At 33.7% G+C, this 25,656-nt stretch overlaps 1 protein-coding gene across 1 annotated transcript in view; it reads right to left on the bottom strand.

Annotated features, from left to right (window-relative positions):
* Positions 1 to 25,656, bottom strand: part of LOC129226766 (adipocyte plasma membrane-associated protein Hemomucin-like) — a 142,440-nt gene that overhangs the window by 80,346 nt on the left and 36,438 nt on the right. Inside the window, exon 2 of the mRNA XM_054861396.1 lies at positions 13,796 to 13,888. Within this exon, the coding sequence (XP_054717371.1) occupies positions 13,796 to 13,859 (64 nt within the window). The 5' untranslated portion in view covers positions 13,860 to 13,888. The remainder of the gene's footprint in view (positions 1 to 13,795; positions 13,889 to 25,656) is intronic.

Raw genomic sequence — 25,656 nt, 5'->3', positions numbered from 1 at the left:
GAAATTCAGGCGGCTAGAATGAAATACTTTAAGACATGAATAAAAAAAAATAGAAATATATTACAGGGCATTCCGTTTGTGTGCACAAATTGCAAGTTAAACATAATGGAATAATTGAAACATTTCAGAAAAAGAAAAAAAAAACTCTAGAAAAATATGTCATTGCAATTCAAGCTTTATGTAAATTTTCCCTAGAGAAAGGTTTTGTAAAACAATCAGTTACATTATTTTTAGTTTCAACAAATTGTATTCCAAATTCATTTTTATCAAACAAATTCCTTAGGAAATAGTACCCCACATCAATCTGCTTAGTTCTGCAATTTCCTATTGCAGAACTAGAAAAATCAATTGCAGCTAGATTGATTAATAGTACTCTGTACTGTGACAATCTAAAATTCTGAACTCTTTTCGTAGCCAATTGATTTAAAATTCCTTTAACCCACATCCTTAGATTATTCACTAATTGAAATATACTCCGTTTCCATCCCCCCCCCCCATTGAAATCCGGTCGTCGTGATTCGAGGCGTAATCTGTATCAGAATGACAATGATTTATTCAATTTACAGACAAAATTTAGATTTCAGGGACGGACAAACCTTTCAGGTTGTCTCACAAATCTCCTCTTTTACATCCGCATATAGATACGCATTGCAAACATCTACATGGAAATGGACTCAATGTAGCTTATACACAAAAATTGAAAAGAAAGCCTCAATCAAAGGAAAGGAAATTACTGGAGAGAACACTTTCGAAAAGTACCCCCCCCCCCACCTGGTGGGTATTTAAAATTACCAGTCTGGTCTTGAAGCGCATTATTTCATTCTGCTCATTTGTTTTTAAATAAAAAAAACATCTGTACCCTTTTTTCTTTCTAAAACTTTCATTCAGTGGAACCAATACGTAAACGTTTCTTTCTCATATTACCTGAATTTCTTGAGCCATTCCGTTTTGCCAATTTTAAATCTCGGAAATGTTAGCTTCTAGCATACTTGAATTATCCCCCCTATCTTCATAAAAATCCTATACTTTTCTTGAATTATCATCACAAGTAAAATTAAAATATTTTGTGTCATATTCAATGTTATTTTCAGAACAATAAACCTCGGCTTCACGATTCGGACTTTAGAACCGTCGTGTCAATAGAATAATACTTATCCCTGTATTCTTTATTTTGCCTTGGACTTGCTTTAACCCATTTAATTCTCAACATGCTATTTTATGATTTTCAGGATATTCTTCTTCTACTTCAGATTTACTCAGTAGTGAAATAAAACTGTGTCCCTCTGTTTCTCGTTCCTGGGGGGGGGGGGGGGGTCGTCTAGAATTTATTTTCTTCGAATTTAACATTCAGCGTTTCTGTCACTTCGCGATTTATACGAAATGCATCCAAAAAAACCCCGGGAGTGTTTAATAGATGGCTTTCTTACCCCAAATAGCTCAAAATAGGTTTTGTTTAATAGATGGCTTTCTTCCCTTAAAAAGCTCAAAAAAGGGTTTGGTTTTTCCTTTTAAAGCCGCTCTAGTCCGTAAGCAGTGGAAGTACATAGCTGCTTCGGCTCAAAACTGCTGAGGCAAACCCGATTCATTTCAAAGTTTCCATTCAATTAATGTTGACTTATAGTGTTCTATGACGCTACTTTGTTAACTAGAGGATTTGTTGGTTTTTTCGATTCTTATGCTTTGGTCGCTAAGGTAAATTTCAAACCGGGAGTTCAGAAATCGGAGCTTTGCCACAAATCTCTTATCTTTTGAAACCTGACAAAATGTTCTTAAACCTCACTTTTCTTGTTAAAGAAATAAACTGGAGAGTTTCTTGAAAAATCGTTTATTGTGAAAATAATCGCCCCCCCCCCCCCCGCTTTCAAGAACTCAACTGCTAAGGAACCCATCGTATTCAAATGCAAAAGATCTTACCGGGTGTTGGCTTGAATCTCCGTTACAGGTTTAAACGAAATTCTCCGATTTTTTCATTTTACACGGATAACAATCTAACATATTTTTACTTTTGATAAGCAGTGAAAGACAGTGAAGTACAGAATCACTTTTCATTTTTTATAATATACTTTTTGTCTTCATCCTGAACATGTTGATGCTAAAATTTAAGACTCAAAGTGTTCTAAAAGTTAAAATGTAAGGAAACTGATGAGTTTCAAGGTTGTAAGAGTTTGAAATTCTACTGTAGTTTCTCGAGCATCTATTTTTCTAAATGAGCATGCCCTTCAAAGCGAATAAAATATGACAAACAATGCATAGTAATGTAAATATTCTACTTTAAATTTGAAAGTTGTAATTTTGACGAGAACGAAACACTGCCAGATCAGAAATGAAAAGCTGAAAATTTTAAAATATAGCCAGGCACGGCCTGAACTTAAATATGTTAGGAAAGACGTATAATCTCAATTTGCCAAATGGAACTTAAATATTTGCCGATTAATAAAATACTGGTAAATGCACATATTAAGTACGCACAATTAAGTACAATATCTAATGAAATTTGCACATTCGAGAATTTAAAAATTGCAACATTACAATTGTGTCCCCAAATTTGCCGAATAGCCACACAAAATTTTCCCAGTATGGCATTTTTGGGGAGGTCATAGAGACTTCCCGTGACCTCCAATCGAGTGCCTTTGAATATAGTTTCTAAAATTATTTTTACGTTCCCAAGTTTCAATGGTAATAGTGCAATTTTCCTGAAGTAAAACTTTAATTTCCTGCTGACGCAAATATAAAACTTTTAAAACACAAGGGTTTCATGTTTGTATTTTAAGATGCTTATTTTTTGAGTTTTTTTTTTTTTTGAGTTCTTCATTGATGATTTTTTCAGTTATTATTATTTTACTTTCGACCGTTAAGTATGAAAGCTGGCTCCAGATTTCAGAGAATTTTGATCCGTTCAGACATCAGAGTATTGTATTTCCACAGTGTCAAATTCTTCAGCAAAAAATATCAGTAAATTGCATACTGTTTGCATGTCTCTCTGTCACGTTGTTATTTTATTTATTTTCATTTTATTCATCGAATTATGTATAAAAGCTACTGACGCTATAACGTAAAGTTTATCAATAAAATGGTTAAATGCAAACTGTTAAAGAATTTAAAACAGAATATAAAAAAGAAAAAAAAAACAGAAGAAAGAAGTCAATCGCGATATGTTAAAAATTCACTAGAGAAAATAAAAATTTAAATTTTAAGTACTGACATAGTATATAACACAAAATATAATCGTACACAAAGTTTAATGTTCTAGTAACTTTAAATACGATCAAGAAAGGAATTGATTTATTTTTAAATAAAATTTGAGTTTCAGAAAATGTTTAAAAACTATCACACGTGCAATAAAATATTCAGAATCACAACAACTACTCGGATTTTTGCTAGAAAGCAATCGCTACAACATAGCAACTATAAGAAATTGCAAAGTCAGCATCAACGAATATTAGGATACGAATTGCGATTTCAAAATAAACTGTTATTTTACATACATTCTCGATGATAAAGAAAACTATATTTTGAGGAAAAGGGAATGAATATAATATAACCAGCACTTACCTTTAACTTGGATTACAGTTGAACAGTCCTGCTTCAGCACACCCGAATCATCAAAAAAACATGGCTGCCAATATCTTGAATTCATTAGTTTCTGTTCCCGTATGAAAAAAACACCTTTTGTGCGTCGTTTTGCGCAATCTAAAATATTTTTACAGTTTTTCTCTGTTATTTATCAGAGCAGTATTAAACTGTAGGAAAAAGCAGTATATTACTGTAAAAACAACAATTATTTTTTGCAGTGTAACAGTGATATAAAAAATCAGTGAAATGAGGGAATGACATTTGGGTACTATAGACATACTCTAAAGATATTTAAAATAAAATACAGAAATTTTACTTTAACTATCTTGTTGAACTCTATTCTGAAAACCCCTAAAAAATAGTTATGAGTCATAAAACATTCGTAAATTATAACAAGGACCTGAAAATTACCGTTTCTGTGAGAACGAACCATTTATAATTTGGTGGCAATTATCAAAATCGCCAACAAACTAAAAGTGTAGGACACCATTTGTTCTACTTTTGCGAGAATAAAGACTCTTGGAAAATAAAGAGTGATAAGCAACTGGTTAGTGAGCAATAAATTTTTGGTAGTCATTGGATCATGATAAAAAAATATTTGATTACAGGTCACACCTCATTACTATTCATAATTGTTCAAATGAGAGCTCGTAAATTTTTGGAAACTGTTGTTTTGAAGTAAGATTAAAAGCTCTTCCGCAGTTTTCTCAAGAAGAAAAAGTATTTTATGTATCATTTAAAAACAAACGATCATTCCAATCATTTCCTTATTGTTCAATATTTATTGAATTGTTTTGAACTAGATTTGGTAGATTTTTATGCCTCTAGTATTAAACATTTGTAATTCACTTCTGTTGCTGCCGTTTGCTTTACTTTGAAATTTTTTTTAAACTTTTAGTACAAAACAATTTTTTTTTTGTTTTTGTTTTAAAACAAATACTTTCTGAACGTGAAATTTTGAATATGAACTGGTAAAGTAAATTTCTGAACATGAAATTTTGAATATGAACTGCTAAAGTAAAAAGAAATAAAACAAATAAAAAAGTAACGATTTTTACAGTACTAGACAGAAACATCTAATTTTAAGCTATTCGACTGGAAAATATTTATTTTTTAATCGTTGTAAAGAAAAAAAAGATATATAATCTCTAAGTATTAGACTGTAAAAAAAAACCCCTCTAATGAATATGTAAAAAATAAAACTGTTTGTAGCTCTTTCTTTTGGATGAAAATTCAAGCGTTTTGACTTTACTGAGTAAATCAATCACTTCCGACCATTGTAAATGAAAGTAGTCAACATAACGTCATTCGGGATTTATTAATAATTTCCAGAACCATACTCAGGCTCTCTGTGATGTTTTTGAATTTTGGGTGCAATAAATAAATAAATGAATGTAATAAAATACACATTCCTCAGTCTTTTAGATAAAAAGGTTTTTAAGTTTTCCCGTAAATGTTAATAGTATATATAAAAATTTTGATTGCTTGAAAACTGATTTTCAAGTTATTAAATTAAGAAATATATTTACTCTTGAAATGGGGGAGGGAGGCACATATGAACATTTAATGCACATTTTTGTTTTTTCAAAATCTATTAAAAATTCCTCACAGTCAAAAATCTCCATACATTTAGAATATATTTTCTTTGTCTTGTGGAGTTAAAAAAACAATTAAAAGATATTTTATTAATTTAATGGGGCATTGGGTGAGGTTGCAACTTACTTTTTGCCTCTGTGGGTACAAATACAATCTGCTTTCGCAATGCAAAACCAGAATTTTGTGTAGTTAACTAATTAAAATTCATTAAAAATATTAGTGTAAGACATTTTTACAGAATAATTGCATTGACATAAATCAGTAATCAGGAAAAAAATCGTCTTATTGTTAGTGTGCGGTCACTTTTCAAAAATATTATAATCATGATGACGAAAGCCAGGCTAACAATCACTGCATTAAACTTTCTTTTATGCTTTTTTCAAATGTTAATCATCCAGGAAAGTAGGCTAAAGCATGTAAAATCCTCAATATATTCGAATTTCTCATTATTTTAAAAGCTAGAAAAAAAAGCATGAGACGATATTTGTTCAAAGCGTTTTCAGCGATTGGAGCTTCTGCAACAGCAATAAAGATTCTGTTTTTAAGTTTAAGATACACCTAGCTTTAAATAAACTTCACAAAAAATCCGTGGAATTAACTATCAAAATGTAGGATGTTTAAAATTATTATTATTACTTTTTTTTTGCTGTCTGTATAATCATTCGTTTTCTCTGTGATTGTTACAAATACATAGAAAAATGAAGTATCTACTTGGAAGCCAATTAGAATTCAATTTACTTTTTAAAAGGAAATAACAGCTTAAAATCATTTTTATCACAAAAGTCAAAAAGATTAAGAAAGACTAATAGTGTTCCTAAAAAGATTAAGATTACGCGCATGCAAAGCTTTCATGATATCCTACTCTTTCACTCACGCAAATTTAATAATTTGTAATATTTTATCCAAACGTTTTATGAATATTTCATTAGATTTCAGTGACATAATCTTGACTGATTTGAATCTTATTCAACATGACGAGTTACCTCTGATTTTGTATACAGGATTGTTTTATAAGTCATTAAGCCGTCTATCTTGCAAATTATACAAGAAGAAAAAACGAAAAAACGAGTGAAATATGACACGAAGATTTTTCTTTCAGAAAAAAAAAAAAAAAAAAAAATGGTGGAATAATCTCCAAAGGTACGCAACGCGTTGTGTGAGGTTGCATTTGAAGACTTAACCTTGCATTAGAAGGGCGATGAGCAGATTTACTCGTCGCTTTTAATCAAATTATGAATTCCAAGAGCATTCACTTTTGTAAGAAGATTAAAAAGTAAAAACTTTTACTGAATGCGTGTTGTTTTTTTTTTCACTCATAGACAAAACTCAATGAACAGAAAATCCGATGCGTAGGTTCTCTTAGAAGAAGGAAATTTTTATTGTTCGAAATGTATTCATTTTTTTCTTTAAAAAACGAATACGGTATTCTAAACGTGCGAGAATCGTCTGGATAGGACGCGCGATCTTTTAGCATTGGTAAATAATTACAGAGATTGTTATTATTTCTTAAGAATTATGTTTGCATGTATGAGGAGATAACATTTCCGGGCTTATTGGCCGTGGTCTAGTTGGAGTAGAATTTCCAGACGTTTCGGCTTGCTTTGCTGCAGCCATCATCAGTGGTTTGAGTTTGGTGAAGACTGATTCCTGGCTTCGGTGGCTCCGGTATTTAAGCAGCTAAAATCTTAGTTTGCTTAAATACCGGAGCCACCGAAGCCAGGAATCAGTCTCACCAAACTCAAACCACTGATGATGGCTGCAGCAAAGCAAGCCGAAACGTCTGGAATTTCTACTCCGATTAGACCACGGCCAATAAGCCCGGAAATGTTATCTCTTCATATTGACGCCGGCCGTGAAAGCCTTAAACAGTATGTTTGTATGGCTTGATGTGCTTAAGGATTCTGTACAATGGAGCAATAAACGGAAAATCGCAATTTTTGGACTTGTCAGTCTGGCTCTGAGATATACAGAAATGACAAAGTTATTATTTTAAATAATCCTTCACAGTTAATTATTTTTAGACTTGTTTGGTCATCTGTAATCAAATTTCTATTTAACCAGGACGTGAAGTAAGCCGGCCGGGACACCGGGATTTTGTTTGAAAACCGGGACGTTTGGCAAGCTTACAGAGAAGGTTATACTATAAGGTTAAGGACTATGTTCAAAAAAAAAAAAAAAATAATAATAATAAAATAAAATAAAAAAAAAGAAAAAAATTAATTTGAATTTTGTCATCTTGAATTCAAATTATGTTTTTCGCAATCACGAGTGTGTGTTTGTATGTGTGTGTGGGGGGGTATGTGTATGTGTGTAGGCATGTGTGTTTGTGTCTGTGTGCAGTCATGAGTGTGTGGGTAGTTGTGTGTATGAGTGTTTGTGTGCGTGGGGGCGGGGTATGTGTATGTGTGTGTAAGCATATGTGTTTGTGTCTGTGTGCAGGCATGAATGTGTGGGCAGTTGTGTGTATTTGTGTGTATGTGTAGGTGTCTGTATGCATGCGTGTATGTATGTGTTTGTGTATGTGTGTAGGGGTATGTGTGTGTATGATGGTGTTTGTGTGTATGTGTGTAGGGGTATGTGTGTGTATGATGGTGTTTTTGTATGTGTTTGTGTGTGTGTTGGTGCGTGTATGTATGCGCGTGTGTGTAGGATATGGACGCAACCTGGAGACTGTTTTCGCTAGAGGAGCAGCATCGTGAGGCCGGCCGCCGCGACGGGTGGTGCTGGCAGAGGGTGGCGCCGCGCCGGTGGGAAAAATGATAGCACGCCAAAAAAAGTCAAATGAAAGCAATAAGCAATCGTGATTGCTCAATAAATAAATAAATAAAATAAATAACTGATTAATCTTTTTAAACAATTGAAGTTTAATTGCATATTTTATAAATTCTTTACATTTTTGTTTGCTTAAATATAGTGCTTTCGTTTTTTAATGAATACTATTTTGTTCTTTATTACTTTTATAGGTAAGGAAGAAGCTCGATTTTTAATCACGTCAAAGCGGTGTGTTTTGAGTTCTTTCAGTTAAAACAGAAAACGGATGAAAGTAGCGATTGCTTCTCACAATTATTACTGACCCAGGCGACGCCGGGCATTTTAGCTGGTTTATAATATTTGTTTGATCAGTTCACTTTGACTTTTTTTCTTTGAAGATATTTTATGATACATTATTCTTTCTTGAGTTTTTTTATAAGCTTTCACGGGAAAGTGCTAAAAACCACCATTTAAAGTTTTTTTTGCAATTAGTTAAAACAACTTAGAAATTGTATGTTCCTTAAAATATACTATTCTCATACATGAGAAAAATAGTTATTAACCTTGGAGAGAAAAATCTTAAGAGCCATATTTGGACTGATCGGAGGGGTTGATGTTAGAGAGAAACAGTTCAACCATCTAATTCAAAATCTGCTTACAGAAAAGGATGTAATAAACTCTGTAAAATTGAAATGAATCCAATAGCTGGAACACATGGGGAAAGTGGACGACAGTCGATGCAAGGAAAGGAATTTTAAAGGTCAGGGCCAAGGTTAACGAAACTGATGAAGATCTGTGAAGGGACGGTTGGACGAGGTTTAAAAGGTCCTAAAAAGCATAAAAATAACAATCTGGAGAACTAAAGCCTGCGATAGATTGCTTTGGAGTCGAGTTGTTAAAAATGCCACAATTCAACATGGACTGTAGTACTTGGTATTTTGTTTTCATACAAGATTAAGATATTTCTTTAAAGATGTAACATCCGTAAGCTGTATTTATTTATTTTCTGACCTTTTGGTATATAATGGGCCATTATTACCCATTTATTTATATACCATCAGAAGATTTAATTAAATCTTCTGAGGATTTTTCTTTGGTACTAAATTAGCTCAAGAGCTTTGATACGAACTTGAACAGAATTCTTTCGGAAGATAAATCGAATGAAAAGAAATAAATGAAGCACAGAGACATGTAATTGGTAGAATAACCAAAAAATAAAAAGTGGACGAAGTATGACTTGTGGTTTCGACGAAAGATAAGACTATCTTTTATTTTCTTCTCTCTTTTTCTTTCCTTTCCTTATGAAATGTATACATTTGTGTTTTCGCTTGCCTTGCTAATAAAGTTACTTCGTGCAAAAAATATTAAATGACTGATACCTTGGAATAATTCACCTGCTGAGTGTTGATCCAAAATACTGCATGATATTTTTATTAAAACCAATTTAATTAAATCTTCTGAGGATTTTTCTTTGGTACTAAATTAGCTCAAGAGCTTTGATACGAACTTGAACAGAATTATTTCGGAAGATAAATCGAATGAAAAGAAATATACCAGAAAAACCAGTCAGTCAGCTGAAGTTTAACATTTTAAACATTAAATCGAGCTAAGACAAATGCAAGAAATGCCACTATGATGGCTATTAAAAATTTAAGAGTTGAAGTATTTTCGATTATTTCATTAAAACACTTTTTATTTTATGGCAAACAAATGTGATTATTGCTACCCTAATGAAATGCGACATTGAAATTTAAATTGAGGGAAGTATTTTTAAACGGTTAATAATTTTTTTTTGAATAACTAAAAAAAAAAAAAAAAAGCACAGTTGCATAATTCATGCTTTTCTTCTTTTTCTATCTTTTATTTTCTTCTCTCTTTTTTTTCCTTTCCTTATGAAATGTATGCATTTGTGTTTTCGCTTGCCTTGCTAATAAAGTTACTTCGTGCAAAAAATTTTAAATGACTGATACCTTGGAATAATTCACCTGCTGAGTGCTGATCCAAAATACTGCATGATATTTTTATTAAAACCAATTTAATTAAATCTTCTGAGGATTTTTCTTTGGTACTAAATTAGCTCAAGAGCTTTGATACGAACTTGAACAGAATTCTTTCGGAAGATAAATCGAATGAAAAGAAATAAATAAAACACAGAGACATGTAATTGGTAGAATAACCAAAAAAAAAAAAAAAAATACGATATTTAAATCATACCCTGGTTTTGATGAAGGCTTTCGGATTCCTACTTTTTTAATCTATTCTGATATTTCTGCAAAGCATTTCAAACCTAACCATAAGGAGATCATTTTTACTCCGCGAAGATAGCGGCTGCGAACTCCTTACAGTAGGAAGGGGAAAAGAAAACATTTTAAATTTCCTCAACGGATTTAGCTAATACTTACGCTGTGACTTTCCTAGCTAAAACGCATGTGCGGGAAAAAAAAAAAGAAACCACACACACACTAATGCGGTTTCAATAATTAAATAAATAAATAAATAAATAATAAAATAAATTAAAACTTACAGTAATAAACATAAAAAAAATACATGTACATTTTTGGAAAACAAGGGGGGAAAAAAACAATTTTTATAGATAGACTTCAACAGCTAAAAAAAACGTTAGTATACCTGAAGAAATAACAAGCGATAACGTTTGCTCAATATTTACTATAAATCATTTATTTACTGGCTATTTGAAATACATATTCATGTTTAGCGTATTGTGAATTTTTTTCTGAAGACGTCTAGATGGGAACTGATGAGTTAAGTATATATATATATATATATATATATATATATATATATATATATATATATATATATATATATATATATATATATATATATATATATATAATCCTCCAATCAAGAAGTGGCTGCTTAATTATATCATTTAACAGCAGCGATGTTTGCGAATTTAAACGAGCTGATGTGTGTGTGCATCACATGACTTCCTTTTACTCCAATTTAATATTATTTCCCCACTACTGGCAATTTTAATGTGATTCAATAGTTTACTTTCTAAATATCACCAACAGTGGCCAAATTGTAACAGATAAAAAAAATCGCCAAATTTGTCGCCAAGTTGGCTACAAAACTTGGCGACCAAAAGACTGGCGACATATCGCCAAGAGTCCGACAAATTATAACACCACTTGAGTTTACATCGAAATTAACAATGATTTCTCCCCCCCCCCAAAAGGGGCAAAAGACCCCTTAAGAAACACCCGAATGCAAACAAAAGGGGAGGTGCATAACTAGACCCCACTAGGAGTCTACGTACCAAATTTCAACTTTCTAGGACATGCCATTCTTGAGTTATGCGACATACATATGCACATGCGCACGTACGCTCATACGCACATCCGCACAAACATACATACGTACATACAGACGTCACGAGAAAAGTCGTTGTAATTAACTTGGGAATCGTCATTACAGATATTTCGCGTGTCTATACGTTCTTAGGCACTTATCCACGTCTGGTCGAGTCGAAAAAAAAATTCAATATTCATTCGGGAGTGAGTAAAATGGAAATTAAGGTCGATTTTTGAGTGAATTTTTTTTCGCGATTACAATACTTCCTTTTTTTTGTAAAATGAAGTGAAAATATCAACAAAAGTTGAGAACAAAACCTAAAAGGCTTTCCACGAATTTCTTAAAAATATAAACTTTGATTTATTTATTTTTTTTTTTTTTTTAAAGAGATGAACAGTTATTTTTGCCATTATCGCATAAAAATAATATGAGATTAAGAACTTCGTTTTCAGTACGTAACACATTTTAAAATACACATCACATTTTGACTCAACGTATCAGCGAAATGTGTTCAGAGTTTTTTTTAGAGCTTTAAATATGATTATTTCAAAGATTTCTATGATTTACATTTACCAGGCACGATTTGATATCAGTGATGATTGTACGTTTCCTATTATCTAAAAATATTCCATAACTTCTGATGATACATTCTTTCCAAGGATTTAGAATGAAATCATCATTCCTGTGAAGACTAAAAAGTTTCGCTTCAGTTGGAATGATAGAAATTAACGGGAAGAGTTTTTACCTATTTTTGCTTCATTGAAATCAGTTTTCTTCGATCTTTTCATTTCATTTCGCTCAGATGGAATATTAATTGTTGTTTCGTCACGGACTCGCAATTTCGAGTGAAAGTGGTAATGATACTGCAGAGAAAAGACTGGAGTTAACGGTTTCGTACCACGGATTGAAGGTTAACTGTGGCAAGTAGAGCAAGGAAAAGCATTCAACAATCTGCACTTTACATCTGCTTCTTATTCTCTGATGCAGCGAGAGTTAACATGAGTTGAATTTTCTGAAACGTTGACACGAAGGAGAGTTGAATAAAATTTACAGTAAATGAAGCGTTTGCGGGTGCTGCAGCCAACATTATTCTTTTGGATCAGCTTTAACCGATTTGAGAGGGATTTCCCAAAGTTGGTGCCGTGACACCCCGGGGTGCTGTAGGGATTGGAGAGGGGTGTCGCGCAGAGCCAAGGTGGGCCTTTTGTCAGTTACATCACCGGGTCCTCTACCGACCCCCCCCCCCCCAAAAAAAAAAGAAGAAAAAGAAAAGAAAAGGGGAAAAAATTAAAACTGCTTATTAGAAAACAATTAACTCTATTTTAAGTGCCAGAACAGTAAATACCACAAGAGTAAATTTTACTTAATCTTTACGTTTTCTCTTTTTCGGAGTCTCCCCTTTTGTTCTTTATTTTCCTTCTATTTTTTGTGTCAGTTTCACCGGGACCTCCAAGGCCCAGGGCCCCTAGTTTCCAACTAGGCTGATATAGCCTTTCGTCGGTCATGGTGTCGCGAAGTGTCCACGATATCAAATCTTTGTTGTTGATGAAAGAAAAAAGTGTGATAGTTACTTATTCACAATCTCACTCAGTTTCATTTATTTTGCTTTAATAATAATTAAGAAAAAAAAAGCACAAAATGCCTTTCCTCTACATTAAGAAAAAAAAATCTTTATTTCACCAACCACGCAATAAATGGTAACCCTATTTCTACATAATTTCTAATCTTTTTTACAAAAGCATACATTTTGTTAGAAAATCTCTATGTACGTAGATATACAATTCTATTTATATATATAAAAAATAAGTAAATACATACATGTATATGGATCGATAAAAAATATATGTAATATAAATTAATGAACATAAATATATAGAGCAGAGATGAATGAGTAGGGTACCGTGAGAAAAATTTAACTGTTCAAAATGTTCCACGGTTTAGAAAAGTATGAAAACCCCTGGGTTAAAATAAAATAATGTTCTATTACAAAAACTACATTTGTTAAAAATCAGTTAGGTTATATATAGAATGAATAAAACAATGAACTGATATTTTTCATAAATAGTGGTCTTTGGTCGTTATTCCGGCGGAGTCATCAAGCGTTTGTGGCATGATGAAAAAAAGAAAAAAAAAAAAAAGAATCATCATCAAATTTATGGCCAGATTTAAAGTTGAGAGAAGGGGGGGGGGGTCATCAAGTTTTCTATAAATAGTTTTTTACAAATCATATTTTAACAACGATTAAATACCGATATATTTTGAAATTTATTTCAAAATACATTTCTTTTGGAAGCTCCACGAAAAGCCTAAGAGTTATACTAGTTCCAGGACCCGCCGAAGCTCAAACACCACCGATCTATGGAAAGGGCTTCAGCCCTTAAGCTCCTCCTGTGAACTCACGAATAAAAACAGTGTTCTATGCAAAAGGAAGTGGCATCAAAATTCAACAAGTGGGGTGAACTGTTTCGCAAGTATTCTTCTTGAAAGCCGCGCATGGCTTCACGTCCAGCAAAAAGGTAATTCTATTCAGGGTTAAGAATTTCAATGAAGTACTTACAATTCTTCAGGAGAAGAGCAATGACTAGAATCCACAGCGCCGGGTTAACGTTGTGTCTCTTCATTTCGCACGATCATCTGTTCTGGAATCCTTCTGGAAAAGAAAAGAAACATTCTTCAGATATACGATTCATCGGCAGAAGAATGCAAATTTCTGCACATGCTTCAGCGATTATTCGGTAGTGCACTATCACGTAATGAAGTACCGATAGAATAAATTAATATGTGGAATTGTTTTACAGGGTCAAATCGTGAGGCTCTGCAATAAAAGTTTCTTTCTGAAGTGTATAATTGTGCCATCGAGTTTAGTTATCACTCGGCGAGAAAGTTTATGCAAATGGTGTGGTCTTGTTTTTGCTCTTGGAAATGAGCAGTTAATTTTTATTGGGCCGTGCTTTGTTGTGACTCGATAATCCTGCTCGTTGAGCAATGGCTCTAAACCTAAATTTCATTTTGTTGCTAGAATTAATTCTTAGTGTAATAAAGAGTGTTGCGTTGTATATATATATATATATATATATGTATGTATAAAGAAGGCTTTAATATGCTTAGAAAGGTTTTATCAGACATTCGATATGCACAAGCTGTGGCACTTTCCGAGTTATAATGAAAAGTAGAAAAAAGTATTCTATTGCTTTTCAAGTCGATTTTAAGTACATTTTAAGAAAAGAGCGATGGGACAAGACTATCGTTTTTCACTAATTTCAAACATAAGGGGCTGTCCACAATGATGTCTAAATTTAGGGGGGGGGGGAGGGTTGTAAAATTGTGACAGTTTGTGACACAGGGCGGGGGATCAAAAATGATGGGAAAAGTGTAGCATCATTTATGGACAGTTCTAAACCATTGAAAAATGCTTTATCTGTTCAATTTATGCTGTATGTGATACAAAAATCTTATATTAGATATGTATAAACCAAGAACTTAAAACTGCAATATAAGAAAGATTTTGCTTGAGTTTGAATTCCGAATTTCTTTAGCTCACTGATCTGTCTCTTAAAACGGTTAGCTACGCCTTTGATCAAATTTATCTCTATCTCAGAAACCAATAACTAATATTGGTTTCGCACAGTCTTCGACACAAACGGAACTTTTGCAGGAGGCTTTCTGCGCAGGCCATTCGTTCTAGTTCTACACACTTCTATTGACACATCCTCGAATAGTAACTCGTTCTTTTATTAGCTGTATCTTATTATATGATTAAATACAGTATTTTCCAAAGGTCATAGAAGTGAAAAATCAGCATGAAATTTTGTTAAGAATAATGTATTAATTTAAAATTGCTTCCAAATGCATCTTTGTTACAGGAAACCGTTTTATCAGTCTTTAGTGCAAACTTAGTGCTCATGCTTTCGGTTAAAATAGTACCTGAAAGAAATAGGGAAGTTTTCGGTTTTTCAATTTTATTTTTATATGATAGAGTAACATGTATGAACATCATAAGTGAAAAAATTTTTGCGATACGATAAGTAGTTTTTTTAAAAATAATTTTTAAAGTTCAAACGATTGTGACGTCAAATGGCACAGGAAGTGACGTCATGCGCTCTTTTGCCGCGGGAGAAGCCGAAGTACGTGCAGTTGGCTTCGAGGACGAAACGTAAGGCTTACCTCCTCGCATTTAACTCCTCGCGTTTCTGGAACATTATACCTCTCATCCTCTCGGATATATTCAAATACCATCATTGATGTTACTTGAGGAAGATTATTAGATTGTGCTTTAACGAATCCGGCCTTCATAGTGTGTTCAAAAGGATTATTGAATTTCTAAAAAATAAAAATATCAGTGCGCTCAAAATGTCCGTAGCGAAAACAAGGGATCTTCGGCGGAAGGCTGCCCATTAGTGCCCTGTGACGTAAGCTCGTGACGTTTCAGAAGAGCGCACTTTTGCGCGTGGATTTTTAAAAATTTATTAAAAATCAACCATGGTGTTTTAAAATTCGACGATGGCTAATTTTTCAGTTTTGAGGGTCAATTAACAATATCCAATAGTCAAAATATGGACATTTAATAGGTTGCAATTTCCCTATTATAACCACCTCAGCGTAGCGTAGCTAGCGTGCCGGATTTTGAGTGCGGATGAGATCATAACTCTATCTCTCTAAGTAGAATATAAGCCTGGTAGAATATACCCAACAGAACATCGGGAAAATATTTCTGAAAAGTTTTCGTCACTGCCATTTCGGGAGACGGTCAAAGTTATCAGCGAATTTGAATCTCAGTGAGACACCCGGACCGTCAATCGGAGCTTTCGTCGATCAACCATTGGGTTTCGATCGGCGGTTCGGATATCTGACTGAGGTTCAATTCTGTTGGTGAATAATACCATTAGGGCGATTTCGGCTTTTTCTTTTAATAATTTTGATCAACATTAAGTATGAAGAATGATAAAATAGTTTGCATTATTTAAATAATTGACATTCATTCTTTTCCATAAGTCTTGAATGATGAAAATTATGCACAAATGACTGATATTGCAACTTCAATATCTTTCTAGAACAACGTACAGAATCTCATTAACATTACAGGTAGAATTTCCTATAAAGTCTACAATCGAAAGTTCATTGAGAACATAACTAAAACATGTTGAACTACCCCAGGAAGAGCACAAATGGTTCAGATTTTAAGAACAGCCGGACAAAAAGGTTTTATGAAACATAAATTGCGATTAGAGCAAAATTGTGTGTCGTGGTTGGAATGAGAGTGGAGTCATACTTACATCGTTTCGATTGAATGAAAGTTTTGTAAAATCAACTGCAAAAAAACCAAGATTGCGTAAACTTTAATTTTAAGGCAAGCTTTTGTATTTAAATAGTATAGGCACTTCTTTCATTATAATAATCTTTTATCAAAAGTTTTTGTAACTTAGTACCATAAAATGACTTACACCACTATCATTCGGCCTTTATGCTAGGTTTACTGAAAGAAAGTCAAAGTAAGGAATGTTATAATGTAAAATGTTAATTAGATGCAAGCAGTAAATGTTGGCTGCTGGTCCAATCAGGGGGCACGGAAGCTGACTTAGGCTACTTTCTTTCTCACCGGAATAGCAGTTCAGGTTAAGGGGATCCGGGACACAAAAATCGTCACATTTTACAATCTTTTTTATCATTTAAAAAACTTTTCCGTTTTTCTTCTGCTTGAAATGACGTTTGAATCTTGTTTCTATCTTAATTAGAACGAAAGATATACTTATTTTTGTTGAATGCATTTAGTTAAATATTAGTTTAACTTTAAATCCGTTTTTCTCCATGATGCAATTTTTCCCATTCAAGCTCTTCTAAGTCAAAAACTGATAAATATAAAGTAATGAAATTTGGAGCTTATCTTTTACAAACAGTTAACTTTAATTTTTGCTCAGCAAATTTGAAAAAAAAAAAAAAGTTTACCGCATTTTTTTAAAAAGTATCTTAGTTTTTCGAAATTTTTCTTCAAATAATTTCTATTTTTCATTGAATTAATATTTTTTAAATTGCAGAACAAAAATTAAAACTTATATATTTGTGCATAATTTTTTGAAAAAAAGAAATAAAAATTGACCAAGACTATTTTGAGTTTAGCGATTTATAGCAACCAGATTTTTTAAATTAATTAAATTTAAATAATATTTTTAAAAATATTTATGTTATGATTTTGCTTATTAAATATATGGTGAATCAGTGCAAAAAATTAAAAACTCTAAACTGAAAATTTTTTTTTTCTTCAAAATGTGTCCCAGACCCCCTTAAATGACAATTTTTGTTAGCTCGAAGGGGAAACATAAATTCCCCCCGCAATTAGTACACTTAATAGATGAACTAAAGAGAAACCCAAATCCATGCTTAAATTGTTCAATTTTTAACTTAAGCCACATTATTTCAACCCTCCCATATACATTTTGCAATGCTCTGTATTATTTTACTGTGCAAATTTTGAATCAAAAATTTTATTTTCAATGAAAATTCAATCCAGCAGCTATACAATTAATAGGCGAACTAACACCAGGATTTTCTTTCGTGGTATTTTGCGCTGCTCATAAAGGAACAATAAAAATTACGTTTAATAACAACGAAACAATTGTACTACAACCCACAAACTTTTCCATTATATACAGAGTTGCATTTCTCTATGGAATTTATTTATTAACTTCAAATCAGCATGCACTGCACCTTACACCTGGTCGTAGTTATTCCGTGCTGATAACAAGTCCTAAAATCTTAAGCAAATCAGCGACTCGTTGTGAGTGACACGCCTTTATTCATTTCATTGTATGGGCAGGAATAGGAACGTGCATGAGAATGTAATGGACATCCCGCAGGTGTGGACTGGACATCAAAAGGCAGCGCATAACGCTATCTGGAACATTGATTTAAAATTGTTCTGCCGATTAAGCACCTGGGAAATTTTTTTCTCGGCAGGACGTCATCGGGACTGTGCTTCGCCTGCTCTTGTTGGAAATTAATCGATTGTTTCACCTCGTTTATTTTGCATGTCTGTAGGAGCGAGAAATCTCTCCAGAAAATTTGACGATTTATTGCTTTGTGTGTTATGTGAGCTCAGATCTGATATATCGCCTGCTCGCTTGACAGGAAAAGTCGATTAAGTCTTCAATTCTTCAGTCCGAAATTTATTTGGAATGAAATACAATCTATTGAGCACTCAGTGAAAGATTTATTATTATCTGACATTATTTCTTGTGATTTGATGTTAGGAACCAATAATCAAGATTAATTAAAAAAAAAGAAGCTATTCAAGCTTTTCAAAGGATACTAAATGTATTGATCAAATCAGATATGCATGTTAAACCATTATTATCAACGTGACTGTATTTCACTTGGAAGGAAGCCTTAACAGTTTCGTTAATGTCAAAGCAAGAGAAAAGTTAAGCATATTAATTATCTTTTGGGGATAAATAATTTTTAAAATATTCTATTACATAAATAATCAAATTAAAATAAAACTAAACCCAAATTCGATGATCCAAAGTCAATCCTAAAGGTATGGTTTAATCTGAATTGAAAATTTAAATTGTTCTGAATTTTTACACTTCTTTGCTTTCGAACTCTTATCAACGAATATTAGCAGCGTTTAGATGAGAGGTTTGTATTATCCGTTTCTCATGAGAAGGCACTTCGCCCCGCCTTCTCGAACGCTAAGCAAATTTTACGCGGGGGGTGATTGGTAAACATATCCCCGTGCTTCTAAACGATACAACCTTAATTTGGGCGTTCATTTTAATGTGCTAAAAAGTCTTGGTTTCCTTTACTTCAGTTGCTTCACTTATCTGTTGTTACATTCGCTAATCTTACATTTTAAAAACTGCTGCTTTTACGACAAAGTGCTATGATCGGAATATAACTTCTTTCGAAAATAGCGAAATAGAAGCATCGGTTACCACGTGACGAAGGCGGAGTTAAGTGCCTTCTCGTGGAAAACGGACAATGCCTCGCATTTCCCCGTTCCAACTCCGAAGAAAAATCGGTCGGAAGATTCACCGTTCACATGTGAAGAGAGATTGTTCTGTTGTATCCAAAAAAAGCGGTGTTATTGAGCGGCTATACCCAGCAAGTAAGTAAACTTGTTTCGCGTACTGCATTCTGAGTAAAAACCTCGCCTTTACTCCGGTCGACAGCAGGAGGAAGAATGATCCAAATTTACCCGGGAAATTACCGGAATGTGGTTGAAAGCAGATTTTTTCCGGGCCAGAAAAGGTCCATTTAAACACGGCTGTAATGAGAGTAAAATGTGGGTCTCAGTTTGGTAAAGAGAATAAAAATCCGGTGAACTTTTTTCATGTAAACTCTTCCTTCGCCACTTTGTGGGCAGTGCCATTCGGTGCCACTGCCCCGGAAACGTTGCACGAGAGAGAGAGGGGGGGGGGAATCCCCTTAATTTTGGAGAAAAAATTAAAAAGATTTTCAAGTATAGGTAGAGTTGCATAAGGAAGGGCAAATTCGAAAACTGAAACAGAAAGCTATAGATGCGGCAAACATACAGCTGGAAATTCAACTAGTCGGATAAAGTTGATCTGCAAATTGTCTGCCAAACTGCGAGTTTTAAGCTTGACAGTTAGCTCATACGCTAGACTAGGTCCATTGAGTTGTTTTCTTGGGTAAATGCATTTTCTCAATCGATTGCTTTTTTTGGGATGCCTAACAATTTTCACGGAAATATTTGTGAATGTTTACTGTACATTATAGGATTGGTCGTGGTGGCTTGACCCCTGAGTCATTGGACTCGAAACTGAAGGGTCGTGAGTTCAATGCCAGGCGGTCAAAGGTTATCTGTGTTCGCTAACAAGGTAGTAAAATCTGTCGTGGTAAAAAGTCCCGCCAAGTTTTCATTTCAAAGCAATATCTCTGAGAGTACTGGAACCGAGATTGTTTAGTTCCTGATCTGAATAATAATAATAATATTAAACACACGGAGCTGCCTTCAGGGCTTTATCTAACAAATTAAGAAGCGGGGTGGGAGCAATGTTTACAAATTATATTAAAAATTCCCGAAATACTACATAACATTTCTCAAAGCCCTACCTCAACACACACTTGCTGAAATGACGGGACTTTATCGTTTTTTGCTCTGAAACCTACGCTACTCTCTGCTATAACTCGTAAAACCTTAATGTTGCTTTTAGTACCTCATTTTCAAAACACATTCCATTTAATGTATTAAAATTATTTAAGTTTGTATTTGAACGAAAATAAAATTAAGAATTAGAACCTGCTTTGCAACTGCATTACTACCTTATACGAATTATCGTTGGTTGATGGCAAAAGCATGACATGGGAAAGATATTTAAAAGAAAATAAACGATGCGTTAAAAGTTCAAAATTCAAGCAGCAAAACACATAAATTTTCACAGCATCCTTTTCCCCAGACCAACAAATATTTAGATACTGAGTTTCTTTGGACGCATATTTTAATCTGAATTGTACATTACTAACCCTTTTGCATAAGTTCAACATTTACGTAATTGCGAATTAAGTGTTAACTGGCCACGACGCCATGAAAATGAGCACGCAAATCGTGCGCCATGGATTTATGCTAATGCGAACCCTGGAAAAGGTTTTCATTGATTGCTTTTTTATCCAAAAACTGTAATTAGCCGGCAAATGAACGTAATCCATCAATGCCAGTGGACATTTCAACAAATCTGCGTACGCAAAAAATGGCAAAGAGCGGATTGATCAAGAGGAGGAGATTAACATCTCGGCGACCAAATCGTGTCATGGCAGTTTTGGAACGAAAGTTCAGAATTGATAAACAAAAATGTAAAAAGCAGAAGGAAATAAAAAAAAGAATAAGATCTAGGTGTTCTACCGGAGATCTGGGCACAGATTATTACTATGTAATCAGAAAGTAGGATAAAGTGGCCGTAATTGTACGGCAATTGGAAGATGGTAAAAAAAGACGCTAGGCAGAATGAAGAAAATAAAAAGAACTGCAAATTAGGTAACGGACAGTTGATGCCGACGAGCCTTCAGGGCCCGGGTTTAAACGAGTTTTAGATCGGTCAACTGTTTTGTATCTGACCAAAAGAAGAAGATGAGAAAAGCTTTATTTATTTTTTTTATTTCGCCTTCTGTTTGATTTCGTCTTCCTCTCATAGGATTGAGGAAGATTGTGTGAACAAGTTTACCAGTTAACAGGGGGAAGGGGGTTGAAAAGTAAAGATAAAATAAACGTTATTAAAGAACTACTTCGTAAAAATATGGCACACACCTGCTTCGAAGTTACAACAACCTTTTCGGCATCCTGTTTCAGGATCATGAAAATTTTAATAGGCAGAAAATTTTGTGCTTCGGTAAGTTTTATGGCTCTACTGGTAGTTTTACTTTAAAGATGAAGAAGGTGAAAACAGAATTGACATTGAATCTGGACTAGAAAAGATTTATAGCAATTTATTTTCATCAGTTTTTTATGGCCCATCAAATCACCATATGGTCAATCATCCTTGGAACTAATCAAATCGTATAACGTAGCAAAAGTTTCACTTGAACATGAGATGCAAAAGCAATTTCTTTTGCAGACGACGATAATTAATTGATGAATATGGATAAAAAGTAAAATTTAGCAGTCGTTTTCTATTTTTGTTTTTACACCTCACAAAGTTCAGTATGAAAAGCACCTTAGAAAGTCCTTTTATTGGATGAGAAATCTACTTTATATCTTATTTGATGCAGTCCAGTTGACAAATAAACTCAACAACTCAGGTGACTATTGTCAAAATTTAGGAGGAAGTACAAGTCTACGCCAGTTTATGACTGATCATTTTTTAAATCTGTTTTTGGCAATTTTTTGCAAGTGAAGTATATATGGCACACATGCCATAAAATGGCAGTACATGCGTTGAAAGACTTGTATTTTTTTGAAATAGTTCAGTAAAAGAAAAAGTAAAGGAAAAAAAAAAAACGAATGTTTTTAAACTTTGATAAAAATTTCAGAAGCTCTGTTGCGAAGGTAATTACAGTGATCAAGCATTGTTGGTAATTTAGTGTCGAGACCCATAATACATTTCTGCAAGTAGACGCAAGTCGCATTTCAGTTTTTACGTGGAAATATGATGTTAATCGCAGGTTTGATCTAATTATACGTGATTTTAGAGACGCAAATCGTCAACTGGATTTCGCACTATTAAAAACGTTTGGTGACAATAGAATGTTAACAGTAACCCACCTTTCAGGTAAAAAGAGAGTTGAGTACTTCATTGGGCAAGTAATGAAGGACGAGTATCATCTGCATGATAACTACGAAGTTTTTGTTGAATTAGTTGAAAAGAATAAAGGCATTTCTCCAAAAAATCACAAACTAGATGCATTGAAAAAAATACTGTCAGAAAATTGACTTTACTTAAAGAGGAGAGAATAAGGTCGATGTGACTCGACAGTGAAAAATTGCTAGACATAAAATTAAAGACACACAGCTTCTCTCATTTTACTTCTATTTTGATTTTTCAATAAAATTTGAAACTTTTTTTAAAAGTAGATTTATGTTAGAAAAAAGACCATAATTTTTTATATTTGTATGGGTGTATGTTCTTCTGTTAATTGAAAAATGTTTATCTCCACTTTTTTTTCAGGACGTAAATTTGACAAATTATGATTAAAAAGACAATAGGGTAAAGGCACCAGTAAGAGACTGGTTAACTCAAGTTTCTGAGCCTTTTAATGTATTTAGACTTTTAAAACTTTTTCTCTCTCATGCAACTACATCTCATCTAACGTTTGGCTGCTTCTGAATCCTTTGAATTAGTTATTTCTTTTTTTATTTCACCATCATTCCACGAGGTGCCATATATAGTTGGCTATGCGACAACGAAAAATTCACGGAAATTTTATTACTTAATACGGAAAGAAAAATAAAATGTTTAATCAAAATGTTGAATCTCTCAAAACGTAGGAAAATCAATTCAAAGCTATCAATTAATTGATCAGAGTTATATTAATTTAAAAGACTTTTCATACAAAGAAATTTAGAGAAATAAGAGAGAAAATATAATGTTAGCTAACTGAATTAAAATATACAAAAATAAATTAATAAATAACACCCCCCTATCACCTTCGAGTTTTCTTCAATTGTCTATAATCCTATTTTTCATAGTCATCTCACCTCATACACTGGTAAGCTCAAGTGGCGTCTAAGTAAAAAATGCGCTTATTTCTTGTAATTGATGGTTCGTGACTACGTAACGCGCATATTCTTTGATGCAGCTAAAATCCATTTTGATTTTTTGTTGTACAATATGCTTTTTAATTACATTGTAAAAATAAGTGATTCTCGGTCTATCACTAATGACTATCTCTTTTGTTTTATTGTTGAAATATGAAAAAAGTAAATATATAAATTATGTTTTCTGGTAGTTTACTTAAATATTTGTTTTTGACAATTCTTCTTAGTTAATCAATGCTGGTTTTATCATTCAATATTTTATTTATTCATTTATTTTTTATTCCCGACAACCGATAAAATCCTTGCGTTTGGCGGCGTATTGGCAGTAGTGCAGTCAGAAAGCATTTCAGAGGGGATCATAATAAGTTTTAGCCCTTTTTTACGTCCAAGAAAGGAGTATTTCTGAATTTCGGAGGGGATACATCCTAAAACTCTCGGGGTATGCTAGAAGAATTGTCGACTTGAGAACTTCGAAGCCCCTTGCTCGAAAAATGCTTGTATGTGTCCCTGGTTTTTCTAGCTTTCTTGCATGTCTGAAACATTTCTTTACCAGTTTTTAAATTAAGTACAGTTGTCTTGCATAGTTCTCTTCTTATTTAGAAAATTAAATAGTTGTAGTTTGAAGCCCTATAAAATGGGAGCTTTGCTTCCCGAAGTTAATGTATGCATTCCAGACTTTCATCGAACATTTATATCTCAATGCGTTATTCCTCACTAACCTATAGTCATCGCACAAGTGTAAACACAACTCTTAAACACACGATCTGAGAAAGGAGACTTCCTTTAATACGAAGTTATACATGAATTACATCTAACCCGACCTTTACCATCCCAGATGAACAGGATTAAAGCTTTGTCAGCAAGACCCACTTCACCGAGCACCCGTTAATTGAAGTGGGTTTGTGCTTGTGTACGGGCCTTGACGAATAGTCCCAGACACCCAAACGCGTATTCCTATCCAAGGCTCACGACCCGTGACAGGAAAGACTGACTGCTTGGCCGTTATTGTTGTGCGCCTGAAATGCGTCCCTCTTCGCCTGATGAGTTCCTGTTCCTTGTTCAATGCTCGTCTTGGTGTCTGAAGCCTCGAGTCGTAACTCAAAAGCAGAGACGATGTGTCAAGGTGAACGGTCGAGGGATTTGATTCAGGGAAGGAAAAAAATGGACCAGAGAATGAACGACAGAGTGATCAAGCACAGGAATATATCGAGAGTTGTCGCGTGAAAGGAGTGAGATTCTTTGAAAAATACAAGTTTCCCCACATCAAAAGGAAGGAAAGGGAAGAAAAAAAATATATGCAATATAATTTTGACCTTTTATACCGTTCTGCGTACGTGCATAAAGTGAAATGAAGCACCTAGAAGAAAACAGGTGTAAGTGTGAAATTAAAAATTTGGGGATACCGCACTGTGCCACACTTTAAGATGTTCCTGAAATTGTAAGGTAAAGTGATGTGATATCCATGCTGCCTGTACTTCTTAACGTAAAATTCTGTTTTACTGTAGAAACACTTAGGCTAAGGGCGCTGTCTAAACAGAACGAGATACAAAGTGGGACTCGACCTACCTTCTCATTTCTTGGAGAACTGCTCAATGGCCCCTGTACTGAATGCGATTTAAATTAGGAAGGAACGGGAAGGGGGAATTTTAAGCTTCGCATCACAAGTCACGTGGTGTACCAGGCGCTGCGTTCACTTACGTTTACCGGTAAAATTAACTGTAAAATTTTGCTGTACTATAAACACTCCATTTTACAGTAATATTTGAATCAAAATTTTCCTGAATTTTAAAACGTTTAGAAATTACAGAAGAAACTCATCTTTTTGGGGGCAGGATGTGATACTAGTAGCCGTGGTAGTGCTTACTGTTTATTACCCAAGCTTTGCCTTCAATTAACAAGTTGTACCACGCTATCTCTGAGGACTCTCACTGGTGAGATAAATTTAATTTATCCACTAGTATGTTGTCACTCTCAGCTTCAATGAGCTGAAATATGCCTTCAGATCGGTTATTCCCTATTCCAGACTGATGAGTTCAAACAAGGACGAAACTACAGTCTCTGGATGTGATAACCGGGTTGTCGTTATAGTGCATGTAGTTCTGCCTCAGCCCTGCCTTGGGGGATAACTACTGCATTATACAATATACGCAGTGATCCGAAAAACACGAGACCCATTAGAAAATTTTACATTCTTAAAATACTATACATAATAA

The sequence above is a fragment of the Uloborus diversus genome, chromosome 7, assembly GCF_026930045.1.
Source record: "Uloborus diversus isolate 005 chromosome 7, Udiv.v.3.1, whole genome shotgun sequence".
Taxonomy (NCBI): Eukaryota; Metazoa; Arthropoda; class Arachnida; order Araneae; family Uloboridae; genus Uloborus; species Uloborus diversus.
The sequence above is the reverse complement of the archived record's forward strand: the minus strand, read 5'-3'. Positions and strand labels throughout refer to the sequence as shown.